We start from the raw sequence: 16,595 nt of genomic DNA, 5'->3' as shown, positions 1-16,595 counted from the left end.
TCTGTACACACTACTGTGTGTGGAAAATAGCTCGTGGGAAGCTCCTGTAGGGCACTGGGAGCTCAGCTCAGTGCTCTGATGACCTCCAGAGGTGGGATGGGGAGGTTCAAGAGGGATATGTATACATCCTGCTGATTGACTTCATTGTACAGCAGAAACTAACACAACATCATAAAGTAATTATGCTCCAGTTTAAAAAATAATAAATGTGTTCTGCTACATGTGAACTGCTGCTTTTTTCCTAAGTAGTTTCCTATATTTAGGGATCACAAAGCTGTTGGAAGAAGACCTTTTGATAAGATGGCAACACTTCTTGCATACCTGGGTCCTCCAGAGCACAAACCTGTGGCAGATACACACTGGTCCAGCCTTAACCTTACCAGTTCGAAGTTTGAGGAATTTATGACTAGGTAAAGTACAACCTCAACATGATGATTGCTGTCTTTTTCATTGAGCTGCAAGCTTTACCTCCAGGCCTCTTGTTAGATATGCTTGTATATTTGACAGATGATTATTGGGAAAGATGTACTTCATAACCACATTGCCATGTTTTGGGGTCCCACTTTTCTCTTACCCTATATATTATTGAAATATGCTTTGTTTCATGGTTGATTTTCTTGTAAAAAATAATAACATCTTGTTGAATAGTACTGTGTCATGTTGTTTTGAATTGTTTTTGCTCTTAATAGTTAAAAGGAAGGTAAGTAACATTATTTTCATATTATAATTATTAGGGAAAACAGAGTTCAAAGTGAGTAATTTGCAAAGGATTCCACCCTAAGTCATAGGTCCTTTGGTCCTAAGTGCTGAACTCTTTCTACCACATTATAAAATTTTTCAGCATTCTCCTGGAAGTTAATTATACAACTTTTAGACTGAGGGTCAGAAATATGGTACTACTGCTATAAAATTTCTTTCTGTGGACATTTGTTTTGAATCTCATTGAGATTTGGATCCTCATCGTTAGACATTCACCCCTGTGTTGTTACAGTGAAGATAGTTTGCAGAATTCTTTAGTCTTTTAAAGTACCTTTCATAGTACTTTACACTTAGCCACTTAGTACTTCATAGTGAGTGTGGGTTAAGTGTTTTGTTCATAGTCTGTGCCAGAAGCAGAAAGGAAAGAACAGAATACAACATTCTAAAGTTTAATTCACATTAACGATTTGTATATAATGATTGTGAATGCCTGTTATTAATCATATTACATACAGATGATAGTTTTGTACACATGATTACAATTTTTTTATATTGTTAAAAGAATGTAGGAATATGTAACCACCTCCTTCCAAGCTTAGTTGTTATCTTTAGTTCTGTTACATTTACCTGTGTAACAGATATTTATTCCTATGTAATTAAGGAATATTTTCAATATAAAATTTTCATGTTACTTAGTTGAAAATTACATAAACATGTAAAACAATGTTTTATTCAGCATTGGTAAGGATGTCCTTGCCATTTTTTCCATTTTTCAAAGAAAACTTCATTAGTCCTTTTAACCTAAGGCCCCACCTTGCTACAAAACAATCCTCTGTGCTTTTGAACACTAAATGATATAATATGTGTAAGATACTTAGAACAATATCTGGTGTATATATAAAGTGTTTCATAAGCATTAAATGATATTTTTGTTCTAAGTTTCCACTGATGCTCCCTGAGACTCATTTTTCTTTTAAAAAATGGAAGTAGGTTTATAATGTTGTCAACTATAAAACTAATAGTTGTTAAATTAGTCAAAACATAGAAGTCTAAAAAGGGAAGTAAAAAATTTTCATTTATTTCACCTGTTAGAGATAATTCAGTTAACATTTGGCAGATAGCCTTTTTGTCATTTATCCATACACATGTGTACCTATTTCCCTTCTCAAATGTTGTTTATATGTTGTTTATATGTTGTTTTCATTAATATTAAGCAAAGGCTCACTTGGTAGCAGCAATATGTTGAACTGAGGTACTATAGCCTCTTCTCCCACCCCCAAGACACATAGAAATACTAAGTAAAAGAAAATGTATATTAAAAATTTTTTAAACACATACATAGCTAGAAGAGAATTTTGGAGCAAATTATTCAGTATGTGGGCTTTCCTGATAGCTCAGTTGGTAAAGAATCCACCTGCAGTTAGAGTCCTGGGTCAGGAAGATCTGCTGGAGAAGGGATAGGCTACCCACTCCAGTGTTCTTGGGCTTCCTTTGTGGCTCAGCTGGTAAAGAATCCACTTGCAATGCTGGAGACCTGATTTCAGTCCCTGGGTTGGGAAGATCCCCTGGAGAAGGGAAAGGTTACCCACTCCAGTATTCTGGCCTGAAGAATTCCATGGACTGTTACACACAGAGATAAAGAAATGGAAAATATGAAAGAATTTAAGAGATGGAGGTTATAGCATGAGAAGTTCCAACATATCTAATAAATAGAGCTTAAAGAGTAGTGAAGAGGTAATATTTGAAGAGACAAGAGATGAGAATTTTCCAGGGCTGGTAAATGATATAAATCTTCAGGTTAAAGACACACACTGTGTTGAGCAGAATATATAATAATTAAACCATGCCTTTTTTTGAAATATATTTAAATATATATTAATGTATAAGTATAAAAGTGATACTCAGAATCAGGGAGATTAGAATGGCCTTTTAATAAATTGTATTGGTACAACTGTAACAGTAAGTGGTTACTTAATCTGGAAAAAGATACACTATTTGTGAGGATAAACTCCCATAAAGAAGAACATATGGACCTTTCTCACTCATTCAAAATCAGTAAACCAGGGGAAAGAAAAGATTCATAAACTGAACTCTTAAAAAAAAAAAAAATCAATAAAAACTCAAAAACTTCTGTCTAGAAAGAAAAAGGGTTAAAAACAATTCTATGGTTAATATCCCTGTCCAGTAGTTTTCTTAATGTTACCCTAAGAACCAATTTTGTGGTTCAAATAATTGGTTCAGTCACTCAGTCGTGTCAGACTCTCTGCGACCCCATGGACTGTGGCACACCAGGCCTCCCTGTCCATCACCAACTCCTGGAGTTTACTCAAACTCATGTTCATTGAGTCGGTGATGCCATCCAACTATCTCATCCTCTGTCGTCCCCTTCTCCTCCTGCCTTCAATCTTTCCCAGCATCAAGGTCTTTGCAAATGAGTCAGTTCTTCACATCAGATGGCCAAAGTATTGGAGCTTCAGCTTCAGCATCAGTCCTTCCAATGAATATTCGGGACTGATTTCCATTAGGATGAACTGATTTGATCTCCTTGCAGTCCAAGGTTCAAATAATAGCTCCTTGAAATTTTTAGTGCTTGTTACTACATTGCCCTTCAGAAAGTATGTTGCTTTTAAGGTATTTTGTCATTTTGTATATTTTATCATTGTTCCAATTGTGGATTTTTGTAGATATCAATGAACAATATAAAGTCTGTGAGTTACTGTGCTCTTTTTTCTTTCAGGCATCAAGTACATGAAAAAGAAGAGTTCAAGGCTTTGAAAACATTAAGTATTTTCTACCAAGCTGGGACTTCCAAAGCTGGGAATCCTATATTTTACTATGTTGCACGGAGGTAAGAAACACTGTTTTAGTTTCTTTTACCAGAGTTTTTAAAATGATAGAAAATGTAGAGAGACAGCAAGTTTGGTTTTTCTTGTTTGACTTTGCTAGAGTTGGAGACAAGTTTTCCTGGGAGAATGTAGCTAGTAAACAGCCATCTTGTCCCCAAATGGTGCTTCATCTATTATAAATTGCTTTTCATACTACCTGTTTCATATTTGCTTCCCTTTGTTACATCAGTTTTTTTATGTCACCTACAGTGAATTAATTACAAAGAGTAAAGAAAAAAAAAAAAATCACAGTCTTTTGTTTTCTGGTGTGTTCTGTTTAAATAATATCCACAACATGATACTGAGAAACCTTTTTTAAAATGGAAATAAAACTGGAAGAATCTGAGAACTTTTAATAATAGGCCTTGTAAGGCAACATCAGGGTGATTTAACAAATAATTCAGAGACACTGTGGGAAATGTCTGTAAAGATATGGCACAAGTGACAGCCTGAAAAACTGATTGTATTTATTTGTGCTGTCTTCAGTCAAGGCTAGTTCCCAGGAAACCTTTCTGGAAATGCTCCTCCTTCACAGTAGGTCTAATGCTCATATTGCTTTCCCTGCCATTGTCTTTTCTTTCTTGCCTTATTCTGTGTTCCACTGGAGAACTTGTCTGTGGTATTATTTGGTCAGTTTTCCTTCTTCCCATTTAGTGTGATGTAAACTCTTGGTAATTGAACCTTAGGGACAATGTTATATAATAGACCACTGGCTTTGGAATCTCGAGGCTGTGTTTTCTCTTAGTTCTGTTATTACACTAGGCTGTAGGAATTAATCTTTCTGAGTTTCCTGAATTTAATATAAATTGAGGAATTAGTGTCAGTAGACTTTTAATGATCATGAACAGCAAAAAAAGTTGGCAGTGGATGAGAAGTAAAGGGAGGTTGAGGAGGAGCGGCCGTGGAGAGATAAAGGGAAGGTGGGAGGTGGGAGACTCGTCTAATGGGATAATGCAGACAGCGTTAGGCCAGGAAGTCCCAAGAACTGGGTGTTAGGGAATCAAGAGCTCAGAGAAACTTGCATTTATCCATAGCCTTCCTCTTCAGCAGTTCTGAGGAACATCTCCTCACCTTCCCGTAAGTCGTCTTTCCAACTTTTACCTCAGATGCTATTTCTAAATTGCCTAAGATTTTAATTTTCTTTTGCAATTGAGATGAACCATCCTCGCATACCAATCCCAATCTTTAATACCACCAGTGTATTTTGATTTTCTCTATTTTGTCTAAGTAATTAAAAGTGAGACATTGGTGAGAGAGGTAGGTAGACATGTGTCCTCCCCCTTTAAATTCTTGTTAGTTTACAAGTTTCAAAGATTTCTGGAAAACCTTAAAGCTGGGTTTTTTCTCCAGGATCAGAGCATAAGATTATATTCCTTCTCCGTGGTGGTCTGTATACTATACAAGGCCAAAGGAAAGTAGCCTGGTCCTGATGCAGACACCTGTGAAATTAAATCAGTCGGATTTCCAAGAGACCTATGTAATAGGGTGACTTGAGTGTGCTGAGGGTTCCCAGCTCTGCTGCTTCTTAGACAAGTTAGTTTTTATGAATCTGTTTCTTCATATCTTAAAGAGGGGGAGTTGCTTAGAAAAACTATCCTGCCTACCTCTCTGATAAAGTATTTTGTGACCTATAAAGTTCTAAAAACATACAGAGTATGTTTAAGGTTTTCTTTTTTGTTTGTTTGTTTTGGGGTGTGACTCTGCCAACTTCAGACTTTCTACATTTCAGTTTCTTGTTTAGACGTACGAGAGCGCCTCCTGGCTTCATTGTCACCTGGTGTGAAGCCTCGGGCCCAGGACAGTTGAGCACATGCGCACTCAGAGTAGGGCGATGCACTCTGCTGTGGAGGAGTACAAGAGCAGGGGAAGGCAGTGAAGGCCTTGTCTCTGTTCAGTGAACGTTGTCAGAGGACACTTAGGTTTGACTTTTTGATATTCCTTTGTTTTTGTGGCTTAGACTACCATGTATTAATTTATGTCTTTTGAACTATGGTTTCTAGCCTCCTTACAGATAGTCCACAGACATTTCAGACTTGAAATGTCCAAAACTTAATTCAGTGTATATTCAAATCAGCTTCCTCCTTGCACCATATTCTCTTTCTCAATAGCATCACCATCCCTTTTTACTCTAGAAACCCTCATCATTTAAAATTCTTCCCTCTTTAGTTTATCCTCCTCATTATCAATCACCATGTCTTGATTTTAGTTGTGTCATCTAGGCAAATCAATAAAGCTGTTTTAGTCAGGGCTCAGTTTTTAGAGAGAAATCATTCTTACTTTCTCAAGAAGGTGGGCCTCAGGAAAAACATGAGTTAGAGCAGGTGTAGACAGCACTTAGGTGTCCGTCAGTCCTGGAACTGACTTGTTGCCTCTTTCTTGGCTTCACATTCAGCTCTATCTCATGATTTCCTCTTTCTCTATCGCTTCAGCATTAACCCTAGCTAGTCCTTCATTACTTTAGTACTTCACAGCTCAGATTCCAGAAAGAGAACGTGGTTAAGCTATAGATACCTGTTTAGCAATGCTGCTATGTCCTGGCCAGCCAGTGGATTCCTGGCTGCCCCTAAGTCAGGTACTTCTCCTAGCCCAGTAGTCATGTGATGCGAAATAACCTTCTAGTGCTATTCGTTTATCAGGAGATGTCCTAAGGTATGTGTTTTTTATTTTTTTTAATTGGTTCTTAATGGCTTAATTTTAGGTACTTTGGAAATGTCTTTTGAATTCATTTTCCCCCACTGCCATTACTAAGACTCTTATTAGCTTTAACCTGTACTAATGCAGCATTATTCTCCTACTCCTTAAACCCCACATAACTACTTCCAAGTCATCTTAACATTGCTTCTGGAGGCAGTTCCAGTTCAAATCTAATCCTGTCTCTATTTGTTAAGTAGCACCATTGATCCCTGAATAAAGTCCAGATTCATGTCAAGTCAGGCATAATGGTTGCTTTGTAATTTTGACCTAATTTAGTTTTTAGTCTTTTCCTTCTATTCTCTCCTATATACCTTTGAAGCTAACCTGTAACAAAGTCCCATAAATACTAGGACAGTTGTTGTTGCTGTTCAGTCACCCAGTCATGTCTGACTCTTCATAATCCCATGGACTGCAGCACATCAGGCCTCCCTGTCCTTCACCATCTCCTGGAGTTTGCCCAAGTTCATGTCCATTGTTGCAGCATTATTTATAGTGGCAAATATATATGTAAATATATATATATAGCTTTGTATCAAAAGGAAATTGTTGAATTAAATAATTATACATCTGTATTATGGAATAATATGCAATGTGTTAAGTCTGTTTTTGCTTGTTATATGTAACAGAAATGAAATTTACACTTGTGTAAACCAGAAAGCATATCAGTTGGTAGATGTACCCAAGGAGATCAAGAGATGGACTGGCTTCTTGCATGACTGTATGTAGGGCTTGGAACAATATCATCTGGAGAACATCTTATCTTCTCTGTGTCTTGACTCTACTTTCTTTGTGTTGATTTTATTCCCAGGCAGCTCTTCCTAAGCTATACCCAGTGGTGGTTTGTGTTCTCCCAGCTTAACAACCCAGTGAAAAACGCTTCTTTCCCAGTAGTAACAGCAAAAGTACTAGTCTTATTGGCCTGAGTCACCTGCCAAGTCCTAAGGCATTGGCTATGGAGAGGGGGATGGAATTTCTTAGTATCTAGGTCTGAGTCATATGCCCATCTCTAGAGCTTACTGGTGAAGGCAGCTTAAACTGCATGAACTGAAAGGGGTGAGGGGAGGAGATGGGAGCAGGGTTTCCCAAAGGGAAATTGGACTGCCAATATCAGAATGAGGAAAAGTGGATTCTGAGCTGGCAAAAGTAACAGAAAGTTCCTCTAATGCAGCTTTTAAAATATCCAGAAAAATGACTCTTGACATTTATCACGCAAGATGAAGAGGAATATGGGTGTGTTTGTGAACAGGCATATGATATGTGCAGACTGACAAATCTGTGAAAGTATGCATTAAACTGTTCACATTGGTGTTTTCCGTAGAGGATCAGTTACAGTGTTTCTATTATATATCTCTGTTGTTTGACTTGTTGCCAGGAACACATATTATTTTTGTCAGAATAATTAAAACTATAAAACCTAAAAGTGCAATGAAGAGTTTTCCTCTTAGGTGTATTGTGATACCTGGCAATTGCTTTTTGGGTGTTAGTAGTAATAATGATAACAGCTAAAATTTACTGAGTGCTTTCTCTGCCTTGGCAGACTGTGCATATTATATACTTTTTCATTTAACCCTTAAAATAACCTGCTGAGGTATTATTACTGCCAATGACTGACTGACTTATAAACTGAAATTTAGAGACAGTGTTAGTCATTCACAAATCTAGCTATCAAACAAACATATCTCCAGACCCTGCATGGGGGTTATAAAAATTTAACATGGGGGGTGCTAAATAAAAATTTCAGTGTAGAGCCTAATCTATCTAACAGACACCCCAAGTGATTCACTTGAAGTAAGTTTATTACCAGTTTGTTTGGGAGTTTCACTGGGTTGGGTATTAAACTCAAGGTAGCACAACTAGTAAGAATCAGAGTTGTTCATACATGGTTATTACCACTGTTAAAATTAAATACTAGGTTTTTAGGTTAAATAAATCTTTGTAGACCAGCATGAAAATCTCACCAGTAATTATGGGGTATATTTCTGTAAGGAAGAATTCTGAATTCTAGGCATCAAATTGACAAATGACCATTTGCAATAAAAGACAGAAGTTTATACAAAGTAAGCTAACTCTGTCATTGGAGCAGCTGTAGTCTGTACTCTAAACTTTAGCAGAATTGGAATCTTTTTTTATTGTAACAACGTATTACTATTACACATTTATGGAATATGGTGACAGATAGGTGTATTGTTTTGTAGAGCACTATAGTTTATCCTCTTGTCTATTTAATAAAAAATAAATGCAGAATAACACATGCCACTCCTCAACCCCTGTCCCCAATTCCCTGTCCTTTTCTCTCACACACATGCATGCACGCACGCACGCACACACACACATACAGAAGCATGCTTTGGTTAAATGTCACCAACATAATTTCTTCTCTTACACCTTTAATGTAAAAACCCAAGTTGCAACTCAGTTTTGCAGACATTTAAAAGGCAGAGTATTTTGCCTTTTTCAGCATTTATAAGGAAGGAAGCCATCATATTAAGATAGTGATTAAACTTACACAATTAAAATTTGCAAACAGCCAAATTAAGCTAGGGTGATGGTAATGCACTCAGAAGTGAGCTGAGATAAACGTGGTTTCCCAGTGCGCTTGTTGCCATTCGGCGGATACGGTGAACTGAGAGCCACGCAGACAGCCCACGTCCACTCCAGCCTAGGTGCGCAGACACAGCAGAAAGGCGACGGAGAAAAGAACGAGAGTGCTGTCTGCTGCACTCAATGTGCTGCCACCGTTTTTCGTATTCTTGGTTGTAGCTACACTTTCTGTGCTCATGGTTGTGGCTGCACTTTTCATATTCGTGGTTGTGGCTACAGTTTTCATATTCTTGTTTGTGGCTGGACTTTTTGTACTCATGGTTATGGCTACAGTTTTCGTATTCTTGGTTGTGGCTACACTTTCTATGCTCATGGTTGTGGCTGCACTTTTCATATTCTTGGTTGTAGCTACATTTTTTGTACTCGTGGTTGTGGCTACAGTTTTCATATTCTTGGTTGTGGCTGTACTTTTTGTACTCATGGTTGTGGCTACAGTTTTCATATTCTTGGTTGTGGCTACATTTTTTGTACTCGTGGTTGTGGCTACAGTTTTCATATTCTTGGTTGTGGCTGGACTTTTTGTACTCATGGTTGTGGCTACAGTTTTCATATTCTTGGTTGTAGCTACATTTTTTGTACTCGTGGTTGTGGCTACAGTTTTCATATTCTTGGTTGTGGCTGGACTTTTTGTACTCATGGTTGTGGCTACAGTTTTCATATTCTTGGTTGTGGCTACACTTTCTGTATTCATGGTTGTGGCTATCGTTGAGGTCACTTCCGTATTCTTTGTTGCCTTGGGATCCAGAGATGTTTGATGCTTCGGAGTTGTGTTGGAATTTGTGGTTGTTTGAGAACCTAGGCTGGTACCCGTTGGTTTTGCTTTGGTTTTCCGCAAAGTGACATCAGCAAACAATAGGAGCAGCGTGAATAATAACTTGAACATCATTTTCCTGTTTCAAAATAATTATAGAAAATTAATCTAACACTTGGATCATAAGCACGTATAAGAACTTGCATTTTTAAAAGTGATGGTGAGGAGGGAAGGGGGAATGAAGAAAACCTTATCGTAGTACCAGGAAAATGCCAACCTTGGTTTAACACATAGTTTTTAAGATAAAAGGAAATTCAGAAATGATCAATATCAACTCTTTCATTTTACAGATGGGCTCAGACGTTGCTTCTCGGCCTTTTGGCTAAGATTAAGTGCAGATGGGCTCAGAAAAAGGGCATAGTTTGCCTGAGGATGCATATCTAAACATGATCATAAAAAAAAAAAAGATAAATAAAAATGACCAGAACTAGAACTTGAGTCTGAGTCTTGGTCTAGTGTTCTTTAGTAGATGGGGACTATGAAGACATGTTATAGACATATACAAAAAGTTTACTAGCAAACCATTTTTAAAGTAAGGCTAATTTTTTTTTTATCCTATCTTCAAATCTAATGGTTTGCCATGATTGAGAAAAAGCAGCTAGCCCATGTTGAACATAGTTAACTGTTCTTTTTTTTTAACTTAAAGCTCAAACTTTGAAATCTAATATATGCTAAATTTACATTTGGTTCTAATATGTAACTGAGAAAATTTCAATTTAATATTACCTTTTGACGTTTTTTTCTTTGAAGAATAAGGCTTCAGACTTTCTGCAGTGTCCTATGGGGAATCTAATTTCTTACTCACTGTGTGCTATTTAAATAGAATTAGTGAGTAAGTCACGTGTTATAAACTTGACCTGGTATTTGCACTTTGGAAATAGCCTATTGAGTGCTTTCCAAACTGGTGCAAACAGACTGTGGCAGAAATGGACAAATGCAAATAAAGTCTTTCTAAAATCTAGTCACTTACATAAAGAACCCTGTGAATACCACTTTGTTATTCCTCTTACCCATGTTTTGCATTAGCGAATGTCTTCATTGGATTTCTAACTGCAGGAATATACTCTTTGCCTACTGTGATTATCATGACTTAAAATTGAGTAAGTATATTAGAGACAGATTTTTTTTTTCTTAAAATATATTGTATATATGTTTAGAGGGTAGTTTTTGGCTAGGATTATATTGGAAGTTTTCAAGAATATAGCTTTCTAGAGGTTCTAGAGTTCTAGTAAATAATTATTCTATTAGAAAAGAGGTTAAACTTTATTAATATAAAACTAAATAGAAAAGAATTGCATGTGAAAGTGATACTTTTCATATTGAGTTTGCAGAGGGTTTTTTTTAGTACATTCAATTGCTCACATTGAAGCACATGGAGTAAATTCTTCAAAGGAATTTCATCTTTTGGTCACTGCTTTTCCTTAAAGAGTGGTGCACAGGGAAGTTGGGTTGTGTTGTGCTAATGTTTTCATCACATTAGCTGACTCTTTTTAAAAATTGCAGGGCTGTGAACAATTGTGTTGACATACAAGGAAATTGCTTCATAAGTGGCAGAAGTACAAGTCAGTACGTGTTGCTGTCTTGTTTTACTTTGCTTGTTTTACTTCACTTTACTTTGAAGGTTTCTTTTTCTTCCTGAATAAATAGAACCAGTGCTTGCTAAATCTTAATTTATATTAGGTATGTAGAAGTGTAGTATAAAGAGTATAAATCTTATTTATATTAGGTACCTAGTATAAAGAGTATAAATCTTATTCATATTATTTACAAACCTCTATTAAATTGAAAGTTTGTATGATCAGACCCAAGAAGTAAACATGAAAAGCCTCTTAGCAACCATAGTAGATATTATAAATCAGAGCACTAAGATAAGGCACATGTAAGTTTTTATTGATGCTTCAAACGCCTCAATCTCAACTTACTTAAAATTTTAAATTCAACATTTTTTCTTTTCCTGTTCTTATACACAGATGTATCTTTCTCAAATTAACTACATCACTACCTTTGATTTCTTGTTTTCTTCTTACTGATCTTAAGCTGCCCATGCCTTTGATGATAATTAAGTAAAATTAAAATTTCTGAACTCTCCAGCACTTAAATGCTCCCCCCCAAAAAAGAAATCATTTGCCATTATTCATGCCTTTAAATACCCCTACTTCTTTATCTTTGTGCAGTCTCTCCCATCTGCCCAGAGTATTTCTTCCTCTTTCAAAATTCCATTCTTCCTTCAGGGTCTAACTCTGATGGCAGCATCTTTTTATGTGAGCTTTTCTTAATTCTATACTTTCAAATCAGACATTTTAGGACTTCGTATGTCTAGAACATATACCAGACTCTTTTTACTCTGAGTATCCTCTGCTTTCTGTGATCAGGTACAGCCTCTTCTTTGTACCTTCTGGCACAGTGAGCACTTGCACAGAGTAGTGTACAACAAACACTGGGATTTACTGAAATATATCATCTTTGTTTCTTCATGGGGGAGGGCTGATATCATTAATGATTTCTAAAATAATAGACATTTGGTCATTTACAGCTTTCCCTGCACCATAAGCATAAATTTGCAACTCAGAGGCCTGAGTTTAAGTCCTCTCTAAACTTTCTGTCTTCTCTTTTGAGAGGATTTCTTACTTGTATGATGTGGGTCAAAAGTGCATTCACATCATTTACCTATGTAAAGTAACAGAAATTCAACCAAGTAAGTTTTAAAGATCTAATTGGTTTTACGGAACAGTTCATGAATTGGACAGCATCCCGTCTAATAAGTAGAGAAGAGCTCCAGAAGATTATGGAAAGAGAAAGTTTTTAAAGGCAAGACAAGGAAATCATAAAAAATTATTTCAAGCTTAAGTAACTTACATGGGGGGTGGAAAGGGTCTGTCTGTGTGGCAGATTATCTCATCTTCCTTTTGAGTATGGAAATGATTAACTCATTGGTGCTGACCAGAAGATTCCACTGGTTAGGACTACATTCCTGGAGAAGGTTGTAACTGCAGTTAGATTGGATATTAAGTCTTGATTTTAACACAAGTGACTCCATTTTGGGCAGATTGTTTCTCTTTTTTCCCCCAACAGTGTGTAGTAGCAGGTGACTTTTCAGTGTGGACAGTTATGTTTCAAAAAGATATTTGGAAGCTTCCTGAGAAAGTGTATATGCACATGTGCAAAAACAAACTATTGTTATCTTAGACTTAACTGTGAGTATCTTAGAATTGTACATAAGTACTTCTACAGTAGAATATCAGTCTCTTCACTGTAGGAACCTAATACAAGAAAAAGAACACATTTCTCCTTAGTTGCAAAATACATGTTTTGAGAAGTATCTGTCTCCCAGTATTCCCTCCTTCTCTTTATTAAATAGAAAGCTAAACATCAGTCTTCATTTCTGCCTGTTTGTAACCACATGCATCTGATTAATCACTAAGTCTTGTTGATTCTGCTTCAAAAAAATTGTTGTACTTTATCCTTACATTGTTGTACTTTATCCTTTGACTGTGTGGATCACAGCAAACTGTGGAAAATTCTTAAAGAGATGGGAATACCAGACCACCTTAACTGCCTCCTGAGAAATCTGTATGCAGGTCAAGAAGCAAGTTAGAACCAGACATGGAACAACGGATTGGTTCCAAATCAGGAAAGGAGTACATCAAGGCTGTATATTGACACTCTGCTTATTTAACTTATATGCAGAGTATATCTTACGAAATGCCAGACTCGATGAAGCACAAACCGAAATCAAGATTGCCAGGAGAAATATCAATAACCTCAGATATGCGATGACACCACCCTTATGGCAAAAAAGCGAAGAACTAAAGATACTCTTGATGAAAGTGAAAGAGGAGAGTAAAAAAGCTAGCTTAAAACTCAACATTCAAAAAACAAAGATCATGGCATCCAGTCCCATCACTTCATGGCAAATAGGTGGGGAAATAATGGACACAGTGACAGACTTTATTTTGGGGGGGGCTCCAAAATCACTGCAGATGGTGACTGCAGCCATGAAATTAAAAGACGCTTGTTCCTTGGAAGAAAAGCTATGACCAACCTAGACAACATATTAAAAAACAGAGACATTACTTTGCCAACAGAAGTCCATCTAGTCAAATTATGGTTTTCCAGTAGTCTTTTTTTTTTTTTTTTTTGCAATGAGGGCTTTTGTTTATTTTTTATTTTTATTTTTTCACTTATTTTTATTAGTTGGAGGCTAATTACTTTACAGTATTGTAGTGGTTTTTGTCATACATTGACATGAATCAGCCATGGATTTACATGTATTCCCCATCCCGATCCCCCCTCCCACCTCCCTGTCTACCCGATCCCTCTGGGTCTTCCCAGTGTACCAGGCCCAAGCACTTGTCTCATGCATCCAACCTGGGCTGGTGATCTGTTTCACCATAGATAATATACATGTTTCGATGCTGTTCTCTCGAAACATTCCAGTAGTCTTGTATGGATGCGGGAGTTGGACTCTATAAAGAAAGCTGAGCACCAAAGAATTGATGTTTTTGAACTGTCATGTTGGAGAAAACTCTTGAGAGTCCCTTGGACTGCAAGGAGATCAAGCCAGTCCATCTTAAAGGAAATCAGTCCTGAATATTCATTAGAAGGACTGATGGTAAAGCTAAAACTCTAATACTTTGGCCACCTGATGCGAAGAACTGACTCATTGAAAAAGACCCTGATGCTGGGAACGATTGAAGGCAGGAGGAAAGGGGGCAACAGAGGATGAGATGGTTGGATGGCATCACCGACTCGATGGACATGAGTATGAGCAAGCTCTGGGAGTTGTTGATGGACAGGGAAGCCTGGTTTGCTGCAGTCTATAGGGTTGCAGAGTCGGACACAACTGAACTGAACTGATCCTTACCTTACAGACTGAGTGGGTAGTTTTATCAATTATCCAAGCGGGGATTAGCAAGCTTATTTGTCAAAAGACTAGGTAGTAAATATTTTAAGCTTTACAAGCCACATAAAGCTTTTCTTTTTTTCTTGTTTTTGTTTTGTTTTGATTTTGGTTTTTTAAATAAAAAGAACCATTCTTACCTTGCAGGTCACACAGAAACAGGCTGCAAGTAGCATGTCACTGGACACTAGTTGGCTGCATTCTAATCTAGGCTGTTGACAATATAATATAAATATTACATATATGTAATCATTCAGTGATAGTGTTAAGGCTAATCTCCAGTTTTAATTATGGATACACATGACTATAGTTTAAAGGAAGAAGACTTGATTTAATAATAGCGATTAGAGTTGGAGTCCTGAATTGAGCCAGAAGATTTCTTGAGTGGTTTTGTTTCCTGTGATCCTTAGTTTATAGAAGTATAGTGGCCTTGGGCGTTAGGAAACAAGGCTGTGGTTTACTCAACAAAGATGATGTAGTGATTGATACATAGTGAATAATTTGGTGGTTATGACTTGACAGTACTTAAAAAGAAGCAATTAGTGGCTGCAATCCATCTATTGCTATGAAAACAGTACAGTTATCTTATATTGATTGATTATATTTTTAATCAACTGTGGCTCACCTCTTTTAGTGTAAATATATAAGCCTTGAAAGGAAATAATCCTGAGATATGTTTATGAAGTTTGATATTATGAAACAACATGTAAAAATTCTAAAACAAGCATCTAAGGGTAAATGTATCCAAGTGAATATTGTTCCCTTCAGAAGAATCACTGTTGTAGGTGAGGTACTTACTTTAAACCCTGATGCTTTTGAGCACACATTTTAAGAGAAGTACATTTTTGGAAGTGTAGTATGTTCTATGTAAATGTGGTTGGAAAATCTTCATTCTTGAAAGTTTTTGGTAAAGCAAAATGTCATTTAGTAATATTTTTGCTTAAAATGATTTTTTCTTGTGTTATATATAAACTGGCTTGTAGTAATATTTGAAAGAAAGGCCCCAAAGGTGTTTTCACTAATGACAGCCTCATTGGAATAAGAGCTTAAAGACTCAAATATGACTGCTTTGAAGAAAAATATAAAGAAATTTAGATATGTGTTATTTGTATTTAGAATTAGAATCAGTTTATCATATCATCATAGTTAATATAGGAAGATGTTTTACTAGTTTCAGGTGACTCCTTCATTCTTTGATTACTTTTACTATGTTTTAAAGAGGCTTTAGCCTTTACAGTATGTTTCTTAAGTTCATGTTTAATGTCCTACAGCTTTTTAAAAAAAATTTAATATCAGGGCAAGAGACTCATAACACATTATCAAAGTATACTTTGTTAAGCAAGAAAGATTTCCAATTGTAGAAAAGCCATACCATGAAGAATACTAGAGCCTGTAAATAGGTGGAATTATTTTTGAACATGTATCAGCTTTGCTTAATTGTTTGCCACCGGCACGAGGAAGTAGGACGGAGCGTCTCGTGGTTAGCTGATGGGAGCTGCGGGCGGCTGTGGCTGTGCCGGTTACTCTGACACTGCACAGCGTCTCAGGGGCAGCAGTGGTCACTGAGGCTTTGCTTGGCAAGCAAAGGCCTTCCCAGTGGTTATTGTGGTGTATGGCATCTTTATTTTTCCTTAGTGATGTTTTGTTTTTTTTCATTGTCGATGAAAAGCCATTAAATCTTAGTTTATTTTCTATTGAGGCAAGCATTTGACAGGCATTTGAATTCCCTCAGCCTTCCAGAAGTGTTCTCTTTGTTTGTTTGAACTGTGACTATGGGCAACAGAATAACACAAAGTGAAAAACTGCATTTCCTGGTATTGAGTATTTCATCAGATTTATTTGATGTTTGGCTTTGAGATACCCATTTGAAATTCAGATATCTAATTTTTCTTACTGATAAATTATATTTCCATATATAAATGAATAAATAACAAACCTTATAAATTACTTAAAGTGTAATTAAAGAGGATAGGTACATGAGGAATTATATGCCACTTTGGGTTCA

The 16,595-nt window shown here is 36.6% G+C and overlaps 1 protein-coding gene across 8 annotated transcripts in view; it reads left to right on the top strand.

The window, feature by feature from the left end:
- Positions 1-16,595, top strand: part of NF1 (neurofibromin 1) — a 238,640-nt gene that overhangs the window by 141,614 nt on the left and 80,431 nt on the right. For all 8 annotated transcript variants that reach the window (XR_009692943.1, XM_061142862.1, XM_061142857.1 and 5 more), the window contains 2 exons: positions 264-410; positions 3,437-3,547. Coding sequence is in view for 7 of the 8 variants with exons in the window: in XM_061142862.1 (XP_060998845.1) it covers positions 264-410; positions 3,437-3,547 (258 nt within the window). In the remaining variant the exon portion in view is untranslated. The remainder of the gene's footprint in view (positions 1-263; positions 411-3,436; positions 3,548-16,595) is intronic.

Source organism: Dama dama, chromosome 5, assembly GCF_033118175.1.
Source record: "Dama dama isolate Ldn47 chromosome 5, ASM3311817v1, whole genome shotgun sequence".
NCBI lineage: Eukaryota > Metazoa > Chordata > Mammalia > Artiodactyla > Cervidae > Dama > Dama dama.
This window is presented reverse-complemented; position numbering and strand designations above follow the sequence as displayed.